This window comes from Lontra canadensis, unplaced genomic scaffold (genome assembly GCF_010015895.1).
Source record: "Lontra canadensis isolate GAN:19392208 unplaced genomic scaffold, GSC_riverotter_1.0 scaffold51, whole genome shotgun sequence".
In the NCBI taxonomy this organism is placed as follows: Eukaryota; Metazoa; Chordata; class Mammalia; order Carnivora; family Mustelidae; genus Lontra; species Lontra canadensis.
In genome coordinates this window covers 5,090,062-5,115,971 of record NW_022631045.1, presented here as the reverse complement: position 1 = coordinate 5,115,971, position 25,910 = coordinate 5,090,062, and the positions used below count along the sequence as shown (strand labels likewise).

Sequence of the window (25,910 nt, the reverse complement as noted above, 5' to 3'; positions counted from 1 at the left end):
CCTGCTTTTCTCTCTGCCTCTGCCTGCTTGTGCGTGCTCTCTCTCGCTCTCTCTCTCTCTCTCTCTCTGACAAATGAATGAATAAAATCTTTAAAAAAATAAAAATAAATATTAAATTAAATTAAATTTTTATTTATTTATTTGAGAGAGAGAGCAAACATGAGTAGGGGGAGAGGCAGAGGGAGAGAGATGAGCAGACTTCCCACTGAGGAGGGAGCCAGATACACGGCTTGATCATGGAACCCTGAGATCATGACCTGAAGGAAGGTGGATGGATGCTTAACAGACTGAGCTACCCAGGCACCCCTTTGGTGTTTTTGTTTTTAATTCAGGTTTTTGTTTTTTAATTGAGGTGTAATTCACATATAGTAAAGTCATACAGTAAAATTTGTGTATGTCACAAATGACAAACACATTTGGTTGTATAACCACTACCACAATTGAGATAATGGGACAATTACATAAGCTTAAAAAATTCCCTTGTGCCTCTTTGTAGCCACTCCTCGCTGACATGGGTAACCACTGATCAGTGTTCTCTCCCTATTTTGCCTTTTCTAGAATGGCATATAAATGGATTTAAACAGCCTTTTGAGTCTGGTTTCTTTCACTTACATAATGCATTTGAAATTCATCAACACTGCTGCATGTTTCAGTAGTTTGTTCTTTTTAATTGCTGAGAACCCTATCACAATTTTCTAAAGATTTTATTTATTTATTTATTTATTTGAGAGAGAAAGAAAGATTGAGAGAATGACTGGGGGGAGGGGTAGAGGGAGAAGCAGACTCCCCGTGGAGCAGGGAGCCCATCGTGGGACCGGATCCCAGGACCCTGGGATCATGACCTGAGCTGAAGGCAGAGGCTTAACCGACTGAGCCACCCAGGTGCCCACCTTACCACATTTTTATTGGTGTTTATGTCAGTACTTCTGTGTGTTCTTGCTACCCTAGCTTTACTTCTGGGGCTCAGCCCTTCTCACCTCTGTTATCAACTCTAACTTTCTCGGCTTTCCACCTGTGTCAAGTCTGGGTTTTTCCCAATCTATCGTTCCAACACTGAATTTTGTTCTTTCTAATTTTCCCCCTGCTTTAAGCCTTTGAATCAATTCTAATAATTTGGAAGCTAATATTCAAATTCTGTTGCTTAGTACACTGCTTTTTTTTTTTTTTTTCTGCCCCTGCAAACCTTCCTTAGCTGGGTTTGAGGCTTCAACCCGTGCAGCTAACATTCATCTTTTAACTCCAGTCATACAGAATGGTTTATGGTCTCCTGAGCGTGACTGGCTGTGTGAGGTAGCCATACTTTCTTGCCTTGTTCATGCTGTATGAACCTCCTTCTGTGGGCCAGTTTGCTTACTCTTCACAGTTTAGCTCCACTGCTGCTATCTCTGCATTTTCTATAAGTCCCCAGTTTGATTTATATGTACTTCCTGTGTGTTTTACTGGCTCTTAAATCTATGGTTCTATACTGTAATAATACTGTATTTCATGCAGGCCAGTATGCCATCAGTTGTAAGACATGCCATTATTTTGTGTTCTACTAAGAAAGTCATGCAGCAAATAAAATTAGGACGTGACTTTATCAATTAGCATTTTTATTTTATTCTTACTGAAAGAACTCTTTTGACTTAATTTAGATCATGTATCTCTTGTGCATGCAGAAAAAGGAAAATATAAATGCAGTAAATGGTGGAAACATTTTTAAAACTTCTTTACCTTCAGTCTCACTCTTCTAAAGCACTTTTTGGTCAGCTATAAAGGTGGTGTATGTGTTTCACATACTATTCTCTGCATCTTCCATGCTTTGTCAAGAACAGAGTGCTCGTCCATTATTTCCAGGATATTCTTCCAAGCTGCTGATAGCCGTTTGGATTTTGATATTGGTCTTAACTTTAACAGAAGGGATTGACCGAAATGTTTTCAGGCAATAGCTATGACTCATATTCTTTTCCCAAGTGGTCTTTAATTTGTTGACCAAAACATGAATGGATTATAGTTGCCCCTTTTCGCCACAAGTAGATATACAAAACCAGGTTCAGACACGGGCAGAGAATAATTAGCTGACCAGCAGCTGTATTAAGATTCTGTCCATTGAAGGTGCATCCTGATTTAAAAAGTGTGTATCTTGAAATTGATGGAATTTAGCTATTTGTTTCTCCCATCATTTGCAAACTCCTGTTTGACAATCTGTTCCTTTCGTGTGCCTATAGTAGATGTCAAGATGAAAAAGTAAAACTTAAAAATTCTATATCATCTGTGAATGTTGTAATAGAAAGTGTAAACTAACTAAGGGCAGATACCTTTTCAAAAGCGATCTTTCTCATTCTTCCTCATTGTATTTGCATATTCCCTCATATCTAACCAATGCCTTATATACGGATAATTGGTTTTATTCCCAATATTTTATAATCACACACGAAGTTGCAGTGAATAACCTTGTGCATATGTGTTTTTTCGTTATTAGAAGTGTATCTTTTTTTTTTTAAGATTTTATTTATTAATTTGAGAGGGAGAGAATGAGAGAGAGAGAGCATGAGAAGTGCGAGGGTCAGAGGGAGAAGCAGACTCCCTGTCGAGCGGGGAGCCTGATGCAGGACTCGATCCCAGGACTCCAGGATCAGGACTGAGCTGAAGGCAGTCGCTTAACCAACTGAGCCACCCAGGTATCCCTAGAAGTGTATCTTCAGGATTAATTCCTGTAAGTGGAATTGTGAGGTCAATAGATAAATGCATGGGTAGTTTTGTTAGGAATTGCCGAATCTGCCTCTATAAATATGATACCATTTTGCTTTCCCATCAACAATGCCGACAGACGGGGCTACCAAGCTTTCTAATAGTTGCAAGTTTGATACTTCAAAATGGTATTAAGGAGTAGTTTTAGTTTGTATTTCTTATATTAGGAGAGAATTAAAAATCATTTTTCTTTCTTTCTTTTTATAGACTTACTTTATTTTTTGTCAGAGAGAGAGAAAGAGAGAGTGAGAGCACACAAGCAGGGGGAGCAGCAGGCAGAGGGAGAAGCAGGCTCCCTGCTGAGCAGGGAACCTGATGTGGGACTCGATCCCCAGACCCTGGGATCATGACCTAAGCCAAAGGCAGACACTTAACCGACTAAGCCACCCAATGTATCTCTGAAAATCATTTCTAATTTTAAGGGACATTACATCATGTCTTTTCTTACTAAATTACCTATTCTTTTTTTTTTTTTCGCCCATTTTTCTATTGAGTGGCCTTTTTTCCTTTATGTTTTTGAGTTATTAATGTGTTAGCCATTTTGCTTTTTGTCTGTGATATATGCTACATGTATTTTCTCTCAGTGTCAGTTGCTCTTTGGCTTTATTTTTCTTTGCCTCATAATAGATTTATTAATATTTTGTTCTGTTGCATCTAGGTTTTGAGTCATGGGTAGAAAGTCTTTCCTTATACCCAGGTTATGAAGGAATTCATCCATGTCTTTTTCAGCTTCTAGATTGGACTCTCTCCAGTCCTCGCACATAGTGCCTTCTGTTTTAGAGCCAGCAGCAGAGCACTGAGTCCTTCTCAGGCTGCCCTCTCTCCCTCTAACCCCAGCTGGGAAAGGTCCTGCAGCTTCATGGACTCATGTCATGAGATTGGACCCACATGCATAATCAAGGATGATCTCCTCTTCTCAAGGCGCTTCATTTAGTCATATCTGCAAAGTTCCATTTGTCATGTGGAGTAACATATTCACAGACTCTCAGACATCTTTGTGTAGGGATATTATTCTGCCTATCACCCTGACCATTTTAGAAGATCACATCACTGAAGGTATTGCCATTCATGGTATTTGAGTTACAAATATAGCACACCTGCATCAGCTGATAGAGTTTTCATATCCATAGTGATTCTCTCTAGCTTTAAGCACCCAAATTCAACATTATATTTTTTGGTGTAGTTGTGACCGTTTATTGGTTGAAGTTATGTAGTATTTTATAACAAGTTATTTGCCTTGTACTAAAGGTTAGTCATTGTCCTGTATTTTTATTTGAAATTATGCATTGTATTGTCTGTGGATTTTTTCAAGCTTATAAAGCAAATGTTTGAAGGTATTGTTTATAAAATAGGGATATTAGGCCCAACAGAATTGAGAACCAGTGGGCTAGACCACAGCACCATGCTTGGCAAGAAGTAGATATTCACGGAAATATGCACCATCTTAGCGGCTTAGGAAACCTAAAAATATTTTAAGTGGAATGGCTTTTATTTTTATGTATGTAAGGGATAGGTGTGATTTTTCAGACATTGTTCTCATTTTCCCCATAAAAACATTTAAGAGCTTTTCTATTTATAGTGTTCTGTAGTGTAGAAAAAGTGAAATAATTATTTAGATCAACTCCTGATTTCTGGGAACAAATTCTTATAGAATAAAGCAGGAGACTCTATTTTGAGACAAATTCATTTCAGTTCTAGAATTATAATTTTCTATGTATTTCTGTGTTTTTCCAAAATAAAGTTTTGTGATGACATAATAATCTCTTTCTGTAGCCTCTTTGAAGTGACCAAAGTGATTTACCAAAAGTTAACCAAGTAGTTACTCTAAAATATTCCAGTAAAGTGGAATTTCCTGACTTTCAAAATTAAGGATGAGAAAGGTTAAGTGCCAGAGTCTATACCTCAAATTACCCAAAGCTTGTACAATAGTTTCTAGCTTATTCATTTTCAAGCCTTTTTTTTTTTTTTTTTTTGCCTTCTAGCTTGTACATCTTTAAAAACAATAAGCAGCAGACAATGAGGCTCACTCTGAGATACGAGGGAACTGGGTTGAGGCCCTACACTACCATCTGTTTTTATTTGGAATGCTTTCCCTCACATTAGCTTGATTTGCTTTGGCATGCCAGTGTTGTCACATCAGTTTGTTTTTCAGTATTGGTCTGTTTTTCTACTTGCTAGCTTTTTAAAAACAACATAATGGAATGGAGGAATTTCAAAAAATCAATGGTTGTCTTCAGTTGATAGAACTCCATCTCAACATTGTGTTATTTTTATAACCGAAACTTTGTAAAATGCATCTTAGGTTCTCATTTTGACAGAGACACAGTCAAAAGTTGCATGTAATGACACTTGTGGTATTTTATGTTAAGCTCACAACTAAAACTACTTGGAGTGTGTATATGACAGGACATAGCACGAAGTTATGTATTGAAAAGGCAAGATATTAGCTGGTTTAACTCGATAATCCTTTCAACTTATATATTGTAAAAAATGCAAAGTATGCCTTAAAGTTTGTGCAATTATAGAGATTCATTTTGAAGGAAGAGTCTTATGTTACACAAATTTGCCATTTAAAAGGCCATAGGTTTTATATTTGCTTTTTAAAAAAATATCAAAATTTGATATTCACATCTTTTATAATTTTTTTGAACTATGCACTGGACTCCTTATTTAATTGAAACCGTGTACTTCTTAAGTAATAGACAAACTCTTTTGTGTTATCTTAACAGATTTAGTTATCATGAGGTATTTATTAGATTTCTAAAAACACAGTAGGAGACCTCTAGGCATGTGTATAAAAATAAACATTACGATAAAACCAAATCCATTAGTCCAGGGAAGAAAACAAGTGACCAAGGAATCCTACCAAATAAGGAACTCTAGCCTGAAAGGTATTTCATTTACCATCCTTGGTGATCCAAAAACATGGGATCTGTAAGTTTGAGGGAAGGATTTGCAAATTTGGGGATTCTCTGTGGAGTACCTCCAAATCTAAGGACACTGTGTAATGAAGTCCAGTACTGTTGGTAAGAACACGTCGTTACATTTGATCATCTCTGTTAGTCAGTACTTTTGTTTTAAATGTACTTTGCAGTAATTTTGATTAGGGTCCTGGGGCAATGGTTGTTTTTTTTTTTTTAATTTTTTTTATTTGAGTATAGTTGACACAATGTTACATAGTTTCAGGTGTACAACATAGTGATTCAACTTTTCTATGTGTTATGCTGTGTTCAGCACAAGTATAATTGCCATCTGTCACCCTACAATACTATTACAACATCACTGACTATATTCCTTATGGTACTACTAATTTCTGGGTATTCATTTTGTATACTGCAATTTTACTGAATTCATTTATCACTTCTAATAGTTTTCTGGTGGAGTCTTTTGGGTTTTCTATATATAGGATCATTTTATCTGCAGATAATGACAGTTTAACTTCTTTATCAATATGGATGCCTCTTACTTCTTTTTCTTGTCTGAGTGCTATCTATGGCTTCAACTTCCAGTACTATGCTGAATGGAAGTGGTGAGAGTGGGAATCCTTTGTCTCCTTCCCAGTCTTAGAGGAAAGCTCTCAGTTTTTCACCATTGAGCACAATGTTTGCGGTGAGTTTTTCATATATGGTCTTTGTTATGTTGAGGTATTTTCCCTCTAAACCTACTTTTTTGAGAGTTTTTATCATGAACAAATGTTGAATTTTGTCAAATGCTTTTTCTGCATCTATTGAGATGATTATAATTTTTATCCTTCATTTTGTTAATGTGTTGTATCATGTGGATTGATTTGTAAATATTAAACTCTCCTTGCATCCTTGGAATAAATTCCACTTGATCACGGTGAGTGATCCATTGAATGTATTGTTGGATATTGGCCTGTGGTTTTCCCTTTTGTGGTGTCTTTGTCTGGTTTTGGTATCAGGGTAATTTTCGCCTCATAGAACGTATTTAGAAGCTTTCCTTCCTCTTCCATTTTTCAGAATAGTTTGAGAAGGATGGGTACTAACGCTTCTTCAAACGTTTGGTAAAATTCACCTATGAATACATCTAGTCCTAGATTATTACTTTTTGGTAGCTCTTTGATTACCAGTTCAATTTTGTTACTAGTAATTGGTCTGTTCAGATTTTCTACTTCTTCCTGATTCAGTTTTGGAAGATTGTGTTTCTAAGAATTTATTCATTTCTTCTGTGTTGTCCAATTTGTTGACATATAATTTTTCATAGTATTCTACTATAATCCTTTCTGTGGTGTCAGTTGTTACTTCCCTTTTTATTTGGGTTCTTTCTTTTTTTTTCTTGATGAGTCTGGCTAAGGGTTTCATTGATTTTTTTTTTTCTATTTTTATTTATTTATTTTTGGTCTCTGTGTCATTTGTTTCTGATCTGATCATTATTATCTTTTTCCTTCTACTCACCATGGGTTGGTTTGTTCTTCTTTTCCAGTTCATTTAGGTGTGAAAAGTTAGATTGTTTATTGGAACTTTTTCTTGTTCCTTGAGATAAGTCCATATTGCTATATATTTCCCTCTTAGGACTGTTTTTGCAATTTTGGGCCATCGTATGTATGTCATTTGTCTCCATGGTTTGTTTGGGGTTTTTTTGTTTGTTTGTTTGTTTTGTTTTGTTTTGTTTTTAGCTCTTCTTTGATTTCTTCATTGATCCATTGGTTATTTAATATTTTCTAGCCTCCACATGTTTGTGATTTTTTCAGTTTTTTTTCTTGTGATTGATTTCTAGTCTCCTACCATTGTGGTCAGAAAAGATGCATGGTATGGTTTCAGTATTCCTACATTTATTGAGACTTGTTTTATGGCATAACATCTGATCTGTTCTGGAGAATGTCACATGTGCTCTTGAAAGGAATGTGTCATCTGTTGTTTTGCGCGGAATGTTCTGTATGTATCTGTTAAGCTCATTTGGTCTAATTGTCATTCAAAGACACTGTTTCCTTACTGACTTTCCTTACATCCATTGATGTAAGTTGGGTGTCAAGTCCCCTACTATTATTGTATTGCCATTAATTTCTCCCTTTGTATTCAGTAATATTTGTTTGATGTATTCAGGTCCTCCAGTGTTGGGTGCAGAGATATTTACAATTGTTATATCCTCTTGTTGGAGTGATCCCTTTATCATTTTGTAATGCCCTTCTTTATCTCTTGTTACAGTCTTTGTTTTAAAATCTGTTTTGTCTAAGTATTGCTACCCTGGCTTTATTTTTATTTTCTTTCATGTCCATTTGCATGGTAAATGTTTTATATTCCTTCACTTTCATTTTGTATGTTTCTTCATGTCTGAGGTGAGTTTCCTATAGACAGTATATAGATAGGTCTTTTTTTTTTTTTTTAAATCTGTTATGTCACACTGTGTCTTTTGATTGGAGCATTTAGGCCATTTATGTTTAAAGTAGTTATTGATAAGTATGTATTTATTTCCATTTTGTTCATGGTTTTCTGGTCATTTTTGTAGTCCTCTGTTCCTTTCTTGCACTCTTTCTTTGTGATTGATGAATTTCTGTAGTATGGTGTTTGGACTTCTTATTTACTTATTTATTTATTTTGGTATATATTATACTTTTGGTTTTATGGTTACCATGAGGTTCATTTATAACATCCTAAATATATAGCAGTCTATGTTAAGTAGATAGACATTTAAGCTCAAATACATTTAAAAACCCCTTTTTTGGGGCGCCTGGGTGGCTCAGTGGGTTAAGCCTCTGCCTTCGGCTCAGGTCATGATCCCAGGGTGCTGGGATCGAGCCCTGCATCGGGCTCTCTGCTCAGCGGGGAGCCTGCTTCCTCCTCTCTCTCTGTTTGCCTCTTCTCTGCCTACTTGTGATCTCTCTCTCTGTCCAATAAATAAAAATAAAAAAATCTAAAAACAAAAAAACAAAAAAAAAACCTTTTTTATTCCTTCCTCCATGTTTCATGCATTTGCTGTTATACTTTATATCTTTTTATTCATAATATTCTTATGAAAATTAATTATGGCCACTTATTTTACACCTTTAAGTCCTTAGGGCAATCTTTTAAGGGTCCTCAGGATTTTGTAGTCATCAAAGATCATGGCAGGAATGAGTTTGCTAGAGGTTAATGAGATTAGTGGTGATGTTATATATCTATATTCTTTTTATGAGGAGTATGTCAAAAAAGAAAAGAAAGGATATAATTTAGATTTGATTTTGAAATTCACAATTTTTGTATGTACAGTGTATTTTGCAAACATATTTTATTCTTGGAAATAAAAAGTAAATACATCCTCTCAGCTTTATTGTCTAGTTGCCTTTGGCGATTCTGAAATGCTTTGGGTTTCTATTTCTACCCTGTTAAAAAAATGCAACTACTCAGGATCCAAACCACTTTCTGAATGTGTAGAACTTTATTGCTGATTTACAAGCCATCTTGTAGGAGAAATTGGACTTTCTGAGGTATTTGAAATGAAAGCCACTTAACAAAACCATAGAGACAATCAAAAAGGACAGCAGGGCACCTGGGTGGCTCAATTGGTTAAGCATCCGCTTTCAACTCAGGTCATGATCCCAGAGTCCTGGGATTGAGTTCCTCATTGGGCTCCTGCTTGGGAGTCTACTTCTGCCTATGCCCCTCTCCCTTACTTGTGTACATGCTCTCTCTCTCTCTCAAAAATAAATAAATAAAATCTTTTAAAAAAAAGAAAAAGGACAGCAAAGGGAAAGGTATTCTTTGACAGAGTTCATTTAGTGCTTCTGCACCATGTTTATCTGTTCCACTGTTGGATCCTCAGCACCTGGAACAGTTACTTGAATGCAATAAGCAGTCAGTATATGAAGGAGTGGATAAATAATTCTGAAATATATACATTATTTTTAAAGGACCAGCTAAAATCTGACCTTTGCCAACTTTTCTTTACTGATCCCTACCTGTTTCCATATTATCTTTACTTTAAATCCTGAAACAAGAATTCCTTGTCGTAGAGCATTGTCACTTGTCTTCTTTTAATATCTTGGACTGTTAACTTAGACTTATTGTTAAATTTCAATTTCAATGTATTTGTATTTTTTTTCTTCATTTGGTTCTGATTCAGCTGTTATTTATCAAATACCCACTAGGTGCCAGACATCTCATTTAATTCTAAAGTTGTTTTCCTCACGTGATCCATTTATCATATTACAAGGAAGTGGCAGATTTGGATTGAAATACTCCTTTCCTCGTACTGTACCTGCTACTTCCACATTGGCCGACCAGAAGGGGTTTTAGTGTGACTAAATAAGCCAAATGCCATATCTGTTTCAGGTGTCTTTACTGAATTTTGAACTGCTTATTAGTACTTATGACAACCTTGATTTTTATATCTTGTTACTTCTTAAAAATTTGTTTTAAGATTTTATTTATTTATTTGACACAGAGATCACAAGTAGAGAGGCAGGCAGAGAGAGAGGGGGAAGTAGGCTCCCCACCGAGCAGAGAGCCCAATGCGGGGCTCGATCCCAGGACCCTGAGACCATGACCTGAGCCGAAGGCAGAGGCTTAACCCTCTGAGCCACCCAGGCACCCCTTGTTACTTGCTTGTAAAAACTAATTTAATGTAAGCCAAATATCATTCCAAATATTTAAGCTAGAATTTGCAACTTTCCCATGTGTTCTAATAGAATCATACCCTTGTGATAAAAAGCAGCCAAATTTGCTGTACCATCTGAATAAAATGTGGTTCTTCAGTTTGTGTGTTCCTGGGGTTCTGCTCAGTAAGATCTGCTTTTTCCCTTTCTTTTGGAAAGTCTTTTCACCCTCTTTCATAGACTTCGTTGTTCATCAACATTTCTGCACAAGCTTTAATAAGTTGGCTTATTCTTAAAATAATATTATCCTTAGGTTGTGGTTTTTGTTGTGGGCAATAGAGTCCATCCTGGCTATCTAGTACTGAGAGGGACTTAGCACTGGGTATTAGGTAGCTTTCAGAATTTCTGGGAGAGACGGAATAATGTTTAGATTTTACCCAGTTAGGAATGACAGAGTGAGAGAGCTTCAGCCATGAAGCCATGGCTGTCCTAGAACAGGTTCCCTGGAGCTGGCTGCCACCTCCCTCTCATTGCTCATTGCCACTTTTTTTCAGTTCCCAGTTGTGTGCACATGCGAATGCTTGGTAGAACCTGGGTTATCCACAGAATTTTATTTGCAGAGCATCTAAGAAATAATGTTTCTTATTTTCTAGCCTCTGTAGTATAGGAAGGTTAGAGGGGTGTTTGGTTGTGTATCTTCACTGAATACATAGGACATTTTCTGTACATACACTGACCTTGACTTATGTTTTATTTTGCAAAAGATGTTCTTTTGTTGGATCAGTTGTTAGTGAGACAATGGATTTGACTTCTGGTGAGCTTTGGTAAGAAGAATTTTGTTCTTAGAATTCTTAGAATAAGTGCTCATAGAATAAATGTTTAAGCAGAGCCGATCATCTGGACTAGATCCCACTGGTTATAGTGAAGAGAGCTGCAAGTGATCCAAAAGCAGCTTCTTCCCATCCATAGCAGAGTCACTTAAAACAATCATGGTAGGCTTATGTATACTTCATGGTATACATAAAGGAAGCATTTATTATACATGTGACAAGTTAAAAATAGGTCTTTAAGAGAGGAACTTGGGGGGAAAGCATGGAAAAGTTTACAGATAATTTTACAATATATAAAATGAGAGGTTTCTTTAAGATCAAACATAAATGACACTGAGGAGTGTCGGCAGCATGCCTTGCATTCTGTTCATTGAGCATGCTTAGACTCTAAATAATGGCTTCATCTCTATTCTGGGACCTAAAAATTATTAACATTCTATGCTTATACAGTGTTTATGCAGTATTCTGCCGCTAGTAGGTATGGACATAATTAATACCTTATTGCAAAATTGATGGCTTACATCAGCTAGCCTTGGTGTATTCTTTGTTTCACTTAAATCTGGGATCATCTTAATGTTTATACTCTACGGGCAGGATATTTTTGGCAGGATATTTTTGCTTATTTGAGTGGAACTTATTTGAGCTAGACCTGGAAAGCCCATAGAATTTCAGCTAGTATCTTTTGGGTGAAAAAAAAAAATTGATAATACTTAGCCCAGTCAAAACAATTTGAATGCCCACAGTGTATATTTTTGATTCAGAAAGAAGAAAGTGAAAAATCATATCCACCTAGAGCTATAATTACTGTTAGCTAAAACATCTTTATTTTAATCTTTTACACATGTATACAAAGGTATTATTTATTTATTTATTACTATTTTTTTTTGTTGTGTTATGTTAGTCACCATACAGTACATCACTAATTTTTGATGTAGTGTTCCATGATTCATTGTTTGCGTGTAACACCCAGTGCTCTATGCAAAGGTGTTTTTAAACAGCAGTGGAGACTAGCTGTATTTGGGGGCATTTTGGAGAGTGCCCCCAGAATAAGACTAATTCTAGTCTTATTTTAGCCTCTTGACACACAAGATGCTTATTGAATTTATTTCATCAAACTAATGACTTACATCCAGGTTTCTCAAGGAAATGTCAGAAAAATTAACATATATCATTAGAAAGTACTAAAAACATACAAGGTATGTAATTACTTTAGGGTTCAGATCTATGTTTTCTGATACATTTCATGCAGCCATCCTCATTTTAATAGGACTTTTTTTTCAGTAGGGTTTCTCCATTGCAAATCAAAAGAACAAAATTATAAAAAATAAAAAAAATAAATAAAAGAGCAAAATTCCAAATGACACTGAATTAAGAAATATGTGGATATTTTCCAGGGATCTGAATGAGAAGGTGAGGTGTTCAAGGTTAGACAATGGTAGTGCTAAAGGAACTGGATTTCATGTCCTGTTGTTTTAAAATTTTTAAGGAAATACAGAAAGAGGAAATGGTTCAGGCTCTATGATATCATTAGTACTATTTTTATTCTCTTAAGTTCAAGAGTTTCAGAGATAAGAATAATATATGCAAAAATTGGGACATTCATCTTTTTTTATTTTTATTGGTGTACTTTCAAAATAATCATAGGGAGTAAGCACACTCTTTTTTAAATTTTGCCCCAGGAAGAATAAAGAAATGATATATTTTTTAACAATTTCATGATACAGTATATATTGAAATAAATATGGATATTACAACAATTTCACAGTACTAAAATCCAAATACTCTATAAGATGGAGATGCTGTTACTCTATGTTAAAGGTTAGCTTATTATTGAAATTACTTCATATCACTGACTCATTCACACTATGCTAAAATATTTTGTCAGTAGTTAGGTTTGATTAGGTTCAGTTGCACAGAAGTTCTGTTTTATTTTGGTGTTCTTGCACTATCACACAATCAAAAATAATTTCTGATTTTAATTCATATTATGGAAAGAGGGGGCCACTATCTCTTTAAGGCAAAGCTGGAATCTTCATCTTTCCTCTATATACAGGAATTTAATTACGAAACCTAGCAGCTTGTATTTAAAAGGAATGCTTTTTTCTTTCTTGCAGAAAGGTTTTTATTTTAATGTGAAGACATACTGGAAGTGAAGAATGACTCTTTTTTACCACGAGAATATGAAAGAGTTTAGGTGGTAAAACTGGACTGAGCTAGTCTTGTAGGAAATGCCAAGTGTTTTCCATATTTTACTCCTGTGAGGATTGAACAACGGGAGAATATTTCTGGTCTGTGGTTGTGGTTGGTATTAGCAGTGCTGAGCTCTGTTGATCTGTTAGTCCTTGGTGTGTAGCAAAAATAATCATACTACGTTCGGAATAATGGAGTCTCTAACTGCCGGGTTGTAAAAGAGGAGTCCTGTGTCCTGGTTGTCTTTCTCATCATCTTTACTGGTAAATATTTACTCATTTAAATGAGGCAGCTATTGTGGCCACTGTGTGAATTAACAAGATATGAAAGGATTTGGGCCTCATCAGCCAATGGATTAGTGCTTTTTCATAGTGTGTGTAGAACGATGATGCAGGATGTCTTGGTATGAGAAGAAGGAGTTTTCTCTGTTGAAACTTTAAAAAATGTTACCAGTTGCTAGCCTCAGCTCCATATGGGTCTGAACCTCTCATGCTAGAGTCACATTCCTCATATTTCCTGGGCCCACGCAAAAGACTTAAGAGCTAAAATGGGTCAGGATGCCATAATTTTCAGTGGGAAGCTGGCATTTTCAAAATTAACAGCCGTTCATTTCTTTAAAAATACAGTATCGGTGGGATTCTTTCTTCATGTTACCTCTTCTCTGAACACCAGTAGGAATATTTGAAGGAAACAAGACTCACTCTTTCTTCTTCTATCTTCATTTTTTTTACCTTTTAATTTATACTGTTTTGTTATACACTTCATATGTCCTCGTGTATTCTCATAATTCTTACTAGAATAAGAGAGGGGTATAAATAAATAGGATGAGACCCGATTTCACACTGAGTTCATATTTCTTCTTTAAAGTCATGTTTCCTGCCTGGGGGACATTTAATTTTATCATCTGTGTAATTAATGTCTAGTAAAATCCAGGTGGTAAGCCCCACCTTGGATCTACTGAACCCAGGTGTTGGGGTGATGGGGCCTATGCTTATGTATTTTCCAAAAATTTCCCCAACTATTTCTGATGTATCTTTGATTTAGAACTACTGTGTTAAAACATGTTTTCTATCTGCTTTATTCTCTGGAACAATATATGATGTAACTCTGTAGTGAATATTTTTCTGAAATAATTACTAGCAAGAGTTTTCTTTAAATTTACCTGTTTTTATATTAATTTTAAAAAGATTTGTGTGTGTATTTGGTTGTTTTCATAATTTGATTATGAGAATAATCTGCAAACATTTATTTTGATTTGTCCTATTTTTCTTGCACAGGAACTCCTTTCCTGGTTTTTTTTTTTGTTTTTTTGTTTTTTGTTTTTTTTGCTTTTTGTTTTTCTTAACCTTAAAAGATTTTATTTATTTATTTGAGAGAGAGAGAGTGAGCACAAGCGGGGGATGAGAGGGTGGACATAAGGCAAGGAAGAATTAGACTTCCCGCTCACCAGGAAGCCTGAGGTAGGGGATGATCCTGGGACCCCAAGATCATGACCTAGGCTGAAGGCAGATGCGTAACCAACTGAGCCATCCAGGTGCCCCACCTTTCCTGTTCTTTTGTGGCATACCCATGAATAGAAATGAGCTCATTCTTACGATAAACCATCTCATTAAACACTGATGATGGCGCTAAATTTAGTATTGCAGCTATCATTGGCAGCTTAGAATGCCATGCTCATATAGTTTGCATAGAGTTTAAAGTTCATTTAAAAAGTTAAATAAAATTAGCGAGTTAAGCCAAATTTTGATAATGTGTCAAAGACAGATCTTTAGGGCTGGGGGATTTGGTGAGTTTGAATGTTATTCTCAAGTGTCTTTATGATTCTTTATTAAGCCTATTCATACTTCCTAAGTCAGTACTTTTTAAATAGTGACAAAATTGAAATAATTAAGACTTAGAGTTTTAATCTTGGTTTCAGTGTAGATCTGTTGCCATTGTGAATATAAGCAAATTTTTAAATTTTCTTTTTTTTTTTTTTAAGATTTTATTTATTTATTTGACAGAGATCACAAGTAGGCAGAGAGGCAGGCAGAGAGAGAGAGGAGGAAGCAGGCTCCCCCCGCCGAGCAGAGAGCCTGATGTGGGAATCGATCCCAGGACCCTGAGATCATGACCTGAGCCGAAAGCAGAGGCTAAACCCACTGAGCCACCCAGGTGCCCCTAGTATTCTGTCTTCTTAAAACTGGAGTTGGATATTGGGCGCCTGGGTGGCTCAGTGGATTGAGCCTCTGGCTTCGGCTCAGGTTGTGATCTCGGGGTCCTGGGATCAAGTCCCGCATTGGGCTCTTTGCTCAGCGGGGAGCCTGCTTACCGCCCCCCCCCACCTACTCGTGATCTCTCTCTCTGTCAAATAAATAAATAAAATCTTTTTAAAAAATAACAAGAACTGGAGTTAGATATCAAAGAATTTACAAAAGACTGAATTTTTGAATAAAATTGATGGTAGAAGTTGAAATTTTGTTTGATATAAGTTACATAACAGTTATCTGAAGCTGATAACAGAAAACAAACTAGTTTGTCATCATTAATACATGTAAGAAAAAATTGTTGCAATTACATGGCACGCCAAATTTTTAAAAAATGAACATTTTTATGCCGCTGCTATTAATAGTTGCTTGAATCTGTCACGCTGTTTTAGTGCTAGTGCATTGTGTGTGTGTGCTTTTAAAAATTGCTTGTAGAAATGCCTGGGTGGCTCAGTTGATTAAGCTCTGCCACTGGTTCAGGTTATGATCCCAGGTCCCTGGGATTGAGTCCCGTATCAGGCTCCTTGCTTAGCAGGGACCCTGCTTCTGCCTCTGCCTGCTGCTCTCCCTGCTTGTGTCATCTCTCTCTCTCTCTCTCTCTCTCTCTCTCTCTGTGTCAAATAGATAAATAAAACCTTTTAAAAAATTGCTTTTAACTGCCATGTTATTGTTTGTCAATTCCTGTACCTCATCTGATGACTGTCCTCCTCAGTGTCCTGCATTTTCAAACCTCTTTAAATATATGGAGTCCCTAGCATGCATGGCCTTTCAGGAGGACTCCGCTGCGAGAAAAGGGCTCCAATTGAGTTTGTGTGGCCTCTCATTCTTAAAAAGGAACCCGCACAAAAATAAAGCTGATTGAATTAAATTTCATTACAGTCAAGTGGCAATGACTGCCATCATCTGTGTAGATATCAAATGAACATTTTAAAGGAGGTGGGGAAAGCTAAATAAAAAAAGAGTGTATGGGGGGGGCTCACTCTTACTGTAATATGTGGATGAGTAACAGGAAGAACTTCAAATGACCAAGAAAAGCTTTTGAATGTTTTTCTTTTTAGTGGATTAGAGAAGGTAACTTACCAGTTGTTATATGGAATGTTTTGGTCAGAGTGGTAACTGTAAAGCTAAATAAGCTACCGTCCATCTCTTTTGAATTCACCCTGCATTTTCTTTGGTGGGTGCTGGGACTCGGGTTCAGGACATGACCGCACGTGACCTGCTCCAGCAGAGATACACTCTTCCCAATGGAGACACTGCATGGCGGTCCTCGCCCCTTGTGAACGCTGCCCTGGAAGGAAAGCTCGTCCTCCTGGATGGCATCCACCGGGTCAACGCGGGCACACTTGCTGTATTGCAAAGGTTTGTATGAGTCACACACACACAGAAACTCCCCATGTAAACAGTAGACGTGGAACCCTGTCATCATTTGTTTTAAGCTGGGTCACGTAGATCACGAGAAACTTACTTCTGTATCCAACCAGAACAGCAGAGGCTTTTATTCATTGTTTCCAATACTGAAGATTTGGGGAAAAAAAACACTGCTGTGGTAAAATTCTCTGAGTTAGAATTGAAAAAAGAAAACTTTTAGGTAGTAATTTTGAAAAACTTCATATATACTGATTGATACTTACAGTAAGTCCTGCAGCTCACGTTTCTTCCAATTTGTTATCATAGATCTAAATTATTGGTTAATCCTGTTGGAATTTTTTTTGAGAGAGAAAGTATAGTTCCTTATATAAAATGTGTAAGGGAGGGGCACCTGGGCAGCTCAGTTAGTTAAGTGTCTGCCTTGGGTTCAGGTCATGATCTCAGGGTCCTGGGATTGAACCCCACCTTGGGCTCCCTGCTCAGCAGGGAGCCTGCTTCTCCCCTCCCTCTGCCTCTCTCCAGCTTGTGCGTGCTCTCTCTCTCTCTCTCTCTCTCTCTAATAAATAAATTAAAAAAATAAAATGTGTGATGGATGTTTGATGATATTTTTATATAGACTAAACTCACTTTGTGTTTATAAACTTGAACTTTGTGTAACTGTTGTTTCCTTATTTCAGTTTGGGTGGAGAAAAATTCCTAATTAACTTCTCTAGAATGTAACGTTAAGAGAAGACTTTTATGTATAACTTTCATGGGAAGTGTTTCTATCCTGTCTCATTTTGAAAGATTAATGATACCAATTTTTTATTTGATCTGTTTTGATTCTGTCACTTCTACACTTTTGATTTTTAACTATGGAATAATCTGTTTCCCCAACCAACTATTCAGAGTTTCTTGTCCTTGACAAGATGCAGATACCGAGTATATTTAAAAATTCCCAAAACAGGGATGCCTGAGTGGCTCAGTGGGTTAAGCCACTGCCTTCGGCTCAGGTCATGATCCTAGGGTCCTTGGATTGAGTCCTGCATCCGGCTCCTTGCTCAGCGGGAAGCCTGCTTCTCTCTCTGCCTCTGCCTGCCATTCTGCCTGCTTGTGCATGTTCCCTTTCTCTGATAAGTAAATAAATAAAATCTTAAAAAAAAAAATTCCAAAAACATTGTGTTACTCCTGATTAAACCTGAGAGCATTTGAAAGTGATAATCACAAACTTTTAGTGATTTGCCATAAATATTCCACAGATTTACAGTAGTTTTTTTTCTCCTAAACAAAGAAATACAGACACAAACAAAAGTAATACTTCTCCCCTTTTATCGGTTATCTGTTGCCTGTTAGGCCAAGCACTTAGGAAAAGGAGCAGCTATCATTAATTGAGTCCTTACTCTGTGCTGGGCATTGTGCTAGGCCAGTGCCTCTCAGGCTCCTAGCCCTGGAATCACCTTGTGGCAATGCAGCTTAGAAATTACTGATGCCTGAGCTTCACCTCTCCAAGTTCAGATAGAAGTGATCTATACAAGTGAGGCCTGAGCACTGGCATTTTTAAACCCTTCCCAGAAGATTCTGATGTGCTGCCAAGACTGAGAACAATTATAGTAAGCGTCTGCCTTACTCTAGATGTTTAATTTTCACAGCAATACTATGAGGTTGGTATGACAGCCCTGATTCTATAAAAGAGAAGCGTTTAGAGACATGGAGTAGTAGTGCTCCCCCTCCCCAGGCACTCCGCTAACAAGGTACAGAGCTGGATTTGAACACAGATCTGACCATTCCACTGCCCATGCTCCTAACTCCTGCATTATGCAGTCCCCCGTGGCCTCAGTGCTTACCGAGTGGGGCTCATGTGGGGCAACTGTGACGTAGCCGTCAGGAGACTTCAGTGGTTGGTGTGCAATCTAGTAGTAGTGCTTTTCAGCCTCTGCAACATCTGGAAGATAGTGCTATTTGTGTTGTGGGCGGCTAGGTCACCATCAGAGTTGGCATATGAACTAGCACTATTTATTTCATTTTAAAGATGTTTGATGTTTTCAATCCTGTAATTCCAAAGACAGAAATATGTTGATCCTACTATACTATCCCTTCAAGAGTTATGTTAGACTCCGGGTGTGTACCGCCTGCCTTGTTCATCAGTACGCACCTCCTGGTTATCCTGAGTCTCCCCTTCAGCTGCTGCTTTTCATCTCCTTCCTCCATCCCCTTTCCAGCTCCTCCTCATCCTTCTCGTCCCCACTGTCCACATCTAGTAGCCATGACTACTCCTCTCTGGTACAGAAACCAGTAAATTTTACCAAGTATAACAGCACTAGCCAACTTGAAATTTCAAAAGGTGCATCTAACAAAATTGTTAGACTCAATTGCCCACAATAATAGCCACGATTAAAATGTTAACTGATTCTGGGGTGCCTGGGTGGCTCAGATGGTTAAGCGTCCGCCTTCAGCTCAGGTCATCATCTCAGGGTCCTGGAATTGAGCCCCACGCTGGGGCTCCCTGCTTGGCGGGAAGCCTGCTTCTCCCTCTCCCACTCTCCCTGCTTGTGTTCCTTCTCTCGATGTCTCTCTCTCTCTCTGTCATACAAATAAATAAACTCTTGGGGGAAAAAATGTTAACTGATTCCACCTCTAGTGACTTCAGTGTTCAAAACCGATGAATTTGTTCCCTGACTTTCCCCTCTCCCTTAGGCTGATCCACGATCGGGAGCTAAGCCTCTACGATGGCTCCAGGCTGCTGAGGGAAGACAGGTACATGCGTTTAAAGGAGGAGCTGCACCTGTCTGATGAGCAGCTACGGCAGAGGTAATGTTAGGGGCCCGGCTCTAATTCTCGTGGTCAGATGGGCCTTCTTTTTATTCTTCTTCAGAACCTAGGGGCAAGCCAAGCTAACTTCGAATCATTTAATTATTTTGTGTCTTGAGCAGGCTCCTAATCTGGCATTTCCTACAACTTGGGTTTGCTACCCAAGATGTGTTCTGCACTCTCAGCCTTACTTTCACATGCGCATAAGAACAGTAGCTCTAAGAAGGTAATCCCCCCCTCTCTTGTCCTAACAACTCAGTTTTGGCCCCATACTTTGTATCCCTTCAGGAAAAAAAAAAAAAAAGCCTCATAATTTACTGGGCCTTACCTCCTAAGAAGCGATCAGTTATTACAGAGGTAAGCCACCTGATGCAGGATTACCCTTTGTGGCTTACTTACACATTCCTTCCAGAAATGTCCAGACCAAATGCTACATATGAGTCTTGACTGGATCCTGGATCAAGAAATAAAATGGAGACAGCTAGAAAAGATACTTTGGAACAATTGGAAAAGTTTAAATATGGAATATATATACCACATGATATTGAGTTAATATTAATATTCCTAGGTATCATAATGGTATTCTGGTTTTGAAGGAAAATATTCCTCTTCTTAGGAGATGCACACTGAGCTATTTAAGGGATAATATAAAAAGAGGTCAGTGACTCCCTTCCAGATGTTTTGGGGGGGAAAATGGACATGTACATGTGTGTACATGTACACAACACACAGAAAGAGCAAGTGGGAATGAGAACACAAGGTGGTAAAATCTTCATAGTTGGTGAAATCTAGGTGAAGGAGATAATAGGTGTTCATATTCTATTCTTTCAAATTTTCAATGTGTTTGAAAAATGGCAGAATATTTCTTCTAGCTAAATACTACTTTCCTTTAGAGGAGCTTTGGTAAATATTTCTGTCTCCTTACATTTCCATGGATATTTTGACATAATTAGAGATTGTTACCTTGGCAAATACCTAGTCACTTGTTACCTTGGCAAATGCCTAGTCACATGATTGAATCTTATTCAATTGAAGCTTCCCCTTCCCACAAAGGGCTTGGTGGCATATTTAACACATTAAAATTTTACAAATGATAATTAAGTGTATTTTTTTATTGTGTTTCTCTTTTAAGGAGAGTTTTGTTTAAAAATTACCTTGGACATTTTCTGTAGGGAGGATATATTAAATTCCTTATGACCTCTGTATAAGTTATTTAAAAAATTCACTTGATTATACATAGCTATTAATGCTTCTGGGATACACATCATCAAATTCCTCTAGCCCAGTAAATAGTTTGGTGGAGTGTCTAGGGAGGGAAGTTATAAAGATCCCTCTCATTTCATACCTTTACTTTAACAATTAGCTTTTATATATTATGTGAGCGTGAACCACACATTAGGGAACAGTTTATATTTTCAGGGAGCTAAATCAAAGCAGCTGGGCAGTGGCTCTCAGCAAGTCTGCTTGTCAGGCTCCCTTGGGACTTTAGCAGCACTGTATCTGTAGTCTGATGGCCAGGAAATGACAGCTCTCTTCCCTGAGAAGTATCCAGGTTCTCCCTAATGGTTGCAAAAGGTTCTATAGATGAGAACAGTTTCAGCAACAAAGTGGCCCTGAGCATCATGTTGAGGTTTTGGCTCACATCGGTTAGAAGTACTTCCTTCTCAAAGCATCCCATCTTCATCACTGTTAATTTTCATCACTCCTGTGAATACAAACCAGGCTCAGTTCTGTTTCTAGAGGCCACTCTGAGTAGATAGAAACAAGCCATAAGAACATTAATTGGTTTCCTTCACTTATTTTTTATTTTTGTTTTAATTTTGTATCCCTGTTGAACATGCATGAAAGTTGAGCCAGATAGCTTTTTCAGGGCTTTTTATGAAAATACCAGTCCTCTATCATCTGCCCTCAGACACTTTCCCATTTCCTACAGCCAGAAACTACTCCTTTAAACTTTGAGCTGTTTGCTTTTTCATGTACTTACCTCTGTATCATTAAATAATATACTTTTTTTTTTTAGAATAGTTGACATACAATGCTACATTAGCTTCAGGTGTACAATATAGTGATTCAACAAGTTTATACATTCTGCTATGCTCACCGCAAGCGTAGCTACCCCATCCCCATACATCACTACTCATCACTACTGCAATATCATAATATGCTTTCATTGATATATCTTGATTTATTTTTCAGTGTTAGGCCTTACTGATTGATTTCTTCCTATGGGAAATTAAGGTTTAGCTCATTTTACCACTCCTCCTCCCAGTACATATACATACTTCCCATCTCTCATTCTTCCTGAGTAGTTGTGGAATAATTTTCTTTAGAACTTCACTCAATGTCTGCATGATTATCATAGGATAAGGACTATACAACAGCTGAGTCGTTTGGTAAACTACAGTTGTTTTTCCTTTCTTGCATATGTTTTATTTTTCCTAAAGTTAGCGATTGCATACATATGAAGAGAGGCAGATACAGAGATAAATAATTACAATGTGGCTTTTAAATGTTAGATCAGGGATCTCTGCAGTAATGTTGTGGGAACACAGAAGAGGAAGTTGACGCTGTTTCCTGTGAATTTATCCCTTTTTCATCCTAGACGCTTCCCCTCTTAATATAAATCTCCTCTCAGCATGTTGAGGCACAAGAGACTTTTATCAGTTTCATCTTTGTCCCATAGTGCGTTCCTACCAGCCCTGATCTGGACCTGCTGCCCTTCGTACTTGTAGCTCACATGTCATGCTAGATCTCTGTCCACTCCCACTTTCCCATTTCCTCTGGTCTCTTCTTTCGGCAACTTTCATCAGTTAGATGTTGAACCTCCTGGGCTGACCTTCTGATTTCCTGTTCTTTCTTAATGATCTGTCAGTTTGTCAGGTCTTCACTGACTTCTCAGAGGCAAGATGTCTAACACTTGATTCTCCTCTGTCTGAGGTATTTCCACCAGTTGAAAGTCTAATTCCTTTCTTATCAGTATTCCTCCTCTTTTTGCCTGCAAAACACGCTATTTTCTTATGATTGTAACCATTTCATTGCTAAGTAGTCATGTTACAGAATCTGCTTCACTCTGATGAGATGGTTAGTAAATTTCTTCTTTTCTGGCTAAGCTTGATTAATTTTGTGGCCCATTTTTTACTTTCTGAGAATAAATATGTTCTCTTTTAGGATTATAATAGATTCCAATAGGGTGGAATATAGTAAAGTTTATGCTAGTTGACAGTATTTCTTTCAGGGCTGTGTTTACTAGGTAGAGAGATGACAGGTTGACCAAAAAGATATAGCATAGCATAAAGTGGGGAATTTGTACTCACTGAGGAAGTTAGTTTATCATGAGTTGCTCTTATAAGTAATGTGACCCATTATCTAACAAGGGTTGATCCTATATGCTGTGCATATCTAATATGACACTCTTGGCATTAACATTCAAACTATAAGTTAGAAACTCATCATCTGAATCACCTGTCCTTTCATTTCTCTGACCTAAGCACAGAATTGAAGTTCAGCGAAATGATTATTTCTGATAGTCTTTAAACAAACTCAGCTATTAATGCTTTTTTCCTTGGAGAATTGTGAGACAGCGGAAAAAGTCAAAGTTAAAATGAAGGGAAAGCAGATTTAAGAGCTTCTTTGTCTCTAGACCCAGTTTGGTAAATTTCCATACCTATTTGTTTTCAGATGGGACCAGTTTTCATATTTATATCTAGCAGGACTCCTTTAGTTACAAGTAACCAAAAAAAGTTGAATTGTTGCAAAAGGAATTTATGGGCATTTCACGTGGTCAGAGGAGAGGCATGGATGCAGTTGGGCCTCAGGATAGACTGGAACTTAGGACTTTAATGTCCCAGGACGTTCTTACTCTATCCTTCATCTCTTTGTTTCGAATGTCACAGTACCTGACACATAGTAGACCACTTGGTAAAATGTGTTTGAACAAGTGAATAAATCTTAACTTGTGGAAATTCTGGGAAACTCGAGGTAAAGGTATTTCTATTAATCTGGTTTTAGACGACCTTCTGAGCTAGTAGTGCTTTCTTTTATGAACCTACTAACAGGAATACTTTGCCTTTATTACAAGTCTGATACCACAGGGTCTCATAATTAACAGCTACTGTCAGTGGGCTATGGTGCCTTTCACCTTTATAGTGTGAAACCCAATTTCTAAACAGTTGTTTTTGACTCCTTTGCTGACCTATTCTAATTCTTCACTAAGATCATCTGTCTTGATCAGAACCCTCTGCAGGCATTCTTTGCAGGTAATTATGTAGCTAATATGCCCTTAGATATGGCATCAGAAATGTTATCAACTTTCCTTCTCTTGTTGCAAGACACCAAGAATCAAGTGGGCACAGTGGTTAGAAATAGCATGATGGCCATGCACACCAGACACTATGCCTGCATTTCTCACAGGAAATAAGGACCAAAATAGAACCGCTTCCTTTGATGAGAAAAACTTCTTTGGGGAAAGGGGGAGTACAAATACTATAGGCTGCTAAATGTGTCCCTTCCTGCCGTTGGTCAGACCATAGATGAGGGGGCCAAGTGCCTATGCATTACCAATTGTTTTTTTTGCCAAGAAAGGACTTATGGTTATCTCAGGGAAGCAATAAAGATTAGTGGCCTAGTCTCAGTTATAATTATATATGTTCTAATGTTTTTACATTTTTATCGTATATTTTATTTGTATTGATTGTGATTGAACACTGAAAACAGTTTATAATCTCCCACTTTTTCTTGACCAGTGATCAATCATAATTGGACATCGGGTGTAATCCTTGATTGATTAGCTTCTCTGGACCCTTTTTTTTACTCCTATGCTTGAAAACAGGTAGGATCTGAGCATTCTCTCTTGCCTCCCCAGAAACCTCAGCATCTTATTGCTAGCAGATTAGGCCATGTAAGTTTTTAACAAAATTCAAGGTAGATCCAGGATTTTATGCCCAAGTCTTTGTGTTTGATTCTCAAAGAGCATTAAGCAAATTCTGATTTTGAAAAAGAACCATTTTTTCCAAACTCCATGTCTGTGAAGAGTCTGATCATTATTATTTGTTTTGGTTTGGTGTTTTTTTTTGTTTTTGTTTTTGTTTTTTTTAAAGATTTTATTTATTTATTTGACAGAGAGATCACAAGCAGACAGAGAGGCAGGCAGAGAGAGAGGAGGAAGCAGGCTCCCTGCTGAGCAGAGAGCCCGATGCGGGGCTCTATCCCAGGACTCCGAGATCATGACCTGAGCCGAAGGCAGCGGCTTAACCCACTGAGCCACCCAGGCGCCCCTGGTTTGGTGTTTTTGATAGAGAGGATGCACCTTCTCTAACATATTCATTCAAGGCCACATTTAGATTAGCTGCTCTGCTTTTGGGTGACAAACCATTATTCCCAGTTCTTATCAGTTACCTTTCTTCTTGCCATCAAAGGTCTTCAAAAAGCTTCTTGTAGTGATGTCTCCTAACAACAGCAATAACATTTATTTACTTATTCAGCATCTGCTCTCTTCCAAGTATCACCCTAGATCTTGTGTGGTATAAGGATGAGTAAGGAATGTGTCCATGCAGTTTGCTACACTGCATAGGAAATAAAGGTGAAATACAGGCTGCATAGCCTGTAGGTTCATAATGGGAACACTAGTAATAGTGTAGAAGGCCAGTTACAAAATCCTCTTCTGGCTTATGATTAATGTCTTTTTAAAAACTTTCTATGCCATTCTTTAAAATTCCTATACATTTGACAAAAATTACCCTCTAATTTCCTTCAGAAGAGTGGACTATGTTAGAGTCTTTCTTCTTTTATTAATAGCTTTTTTGAGGTATAATAACATGTAATAAACTGAATATTTAAGGTATACAGTTTCATAACTTTTGATATTCATAGATACTTATGAAACTATCACCACAGTCAAGATAATGAATATGTCTATGACACCCCCCCAAAATATCATCAGACTCCTGGGGAATCCCTCTCCCTTGACCTGTGTCACCCTCCTCTCCCACTCCTAGGAATCTGCTTCCAGTTACTTGATACATCTTATATTTTCTAGAACTTTATATAAATGGGATCACACAGTATATACTTTTTTTTTAATCTGGCTTCTTTCACTCAGCATAATTATTTTGAGATCTTTCCTGTTGTTATGTATATCAGTAACTTACTTGTTTTATTGCACTGGAGCAATGGAAGCAGTGGAAGGTGCTTTACTCTCTAAAACTTATATTTACTCCCCCAAACAAACAT

At 37.4% G+C, this 25,910-nt stretch overlaps 1 protein-coding gene across 1 annotated transcript in view; it reads left to right on the top strand.

Annotated features, from left to right (window-relative positions):
- The window catches only part of VWA8 (von Willebrand factor A domain containing 8), a 329,596-nt gene that overhangs the window by 83,882 nt on the left and 219,804 nt on the right, over window positions 1–25,910 (top strand). The window contains exons 13-14 of the mRNA XM_032873943.1: window positions 16,726–16,886; window positions 19,569–19,682. Of these exons, the coding sequence (XP_032729834.1) occupies window positions 16,726–16,886; window positions 19,569–19,682 (275 nt within the window). The remainder of the gene's footprint in view (window positions 1–16,725; window positions 16,887–19,568; window positions 19,683–25,910) is intronic.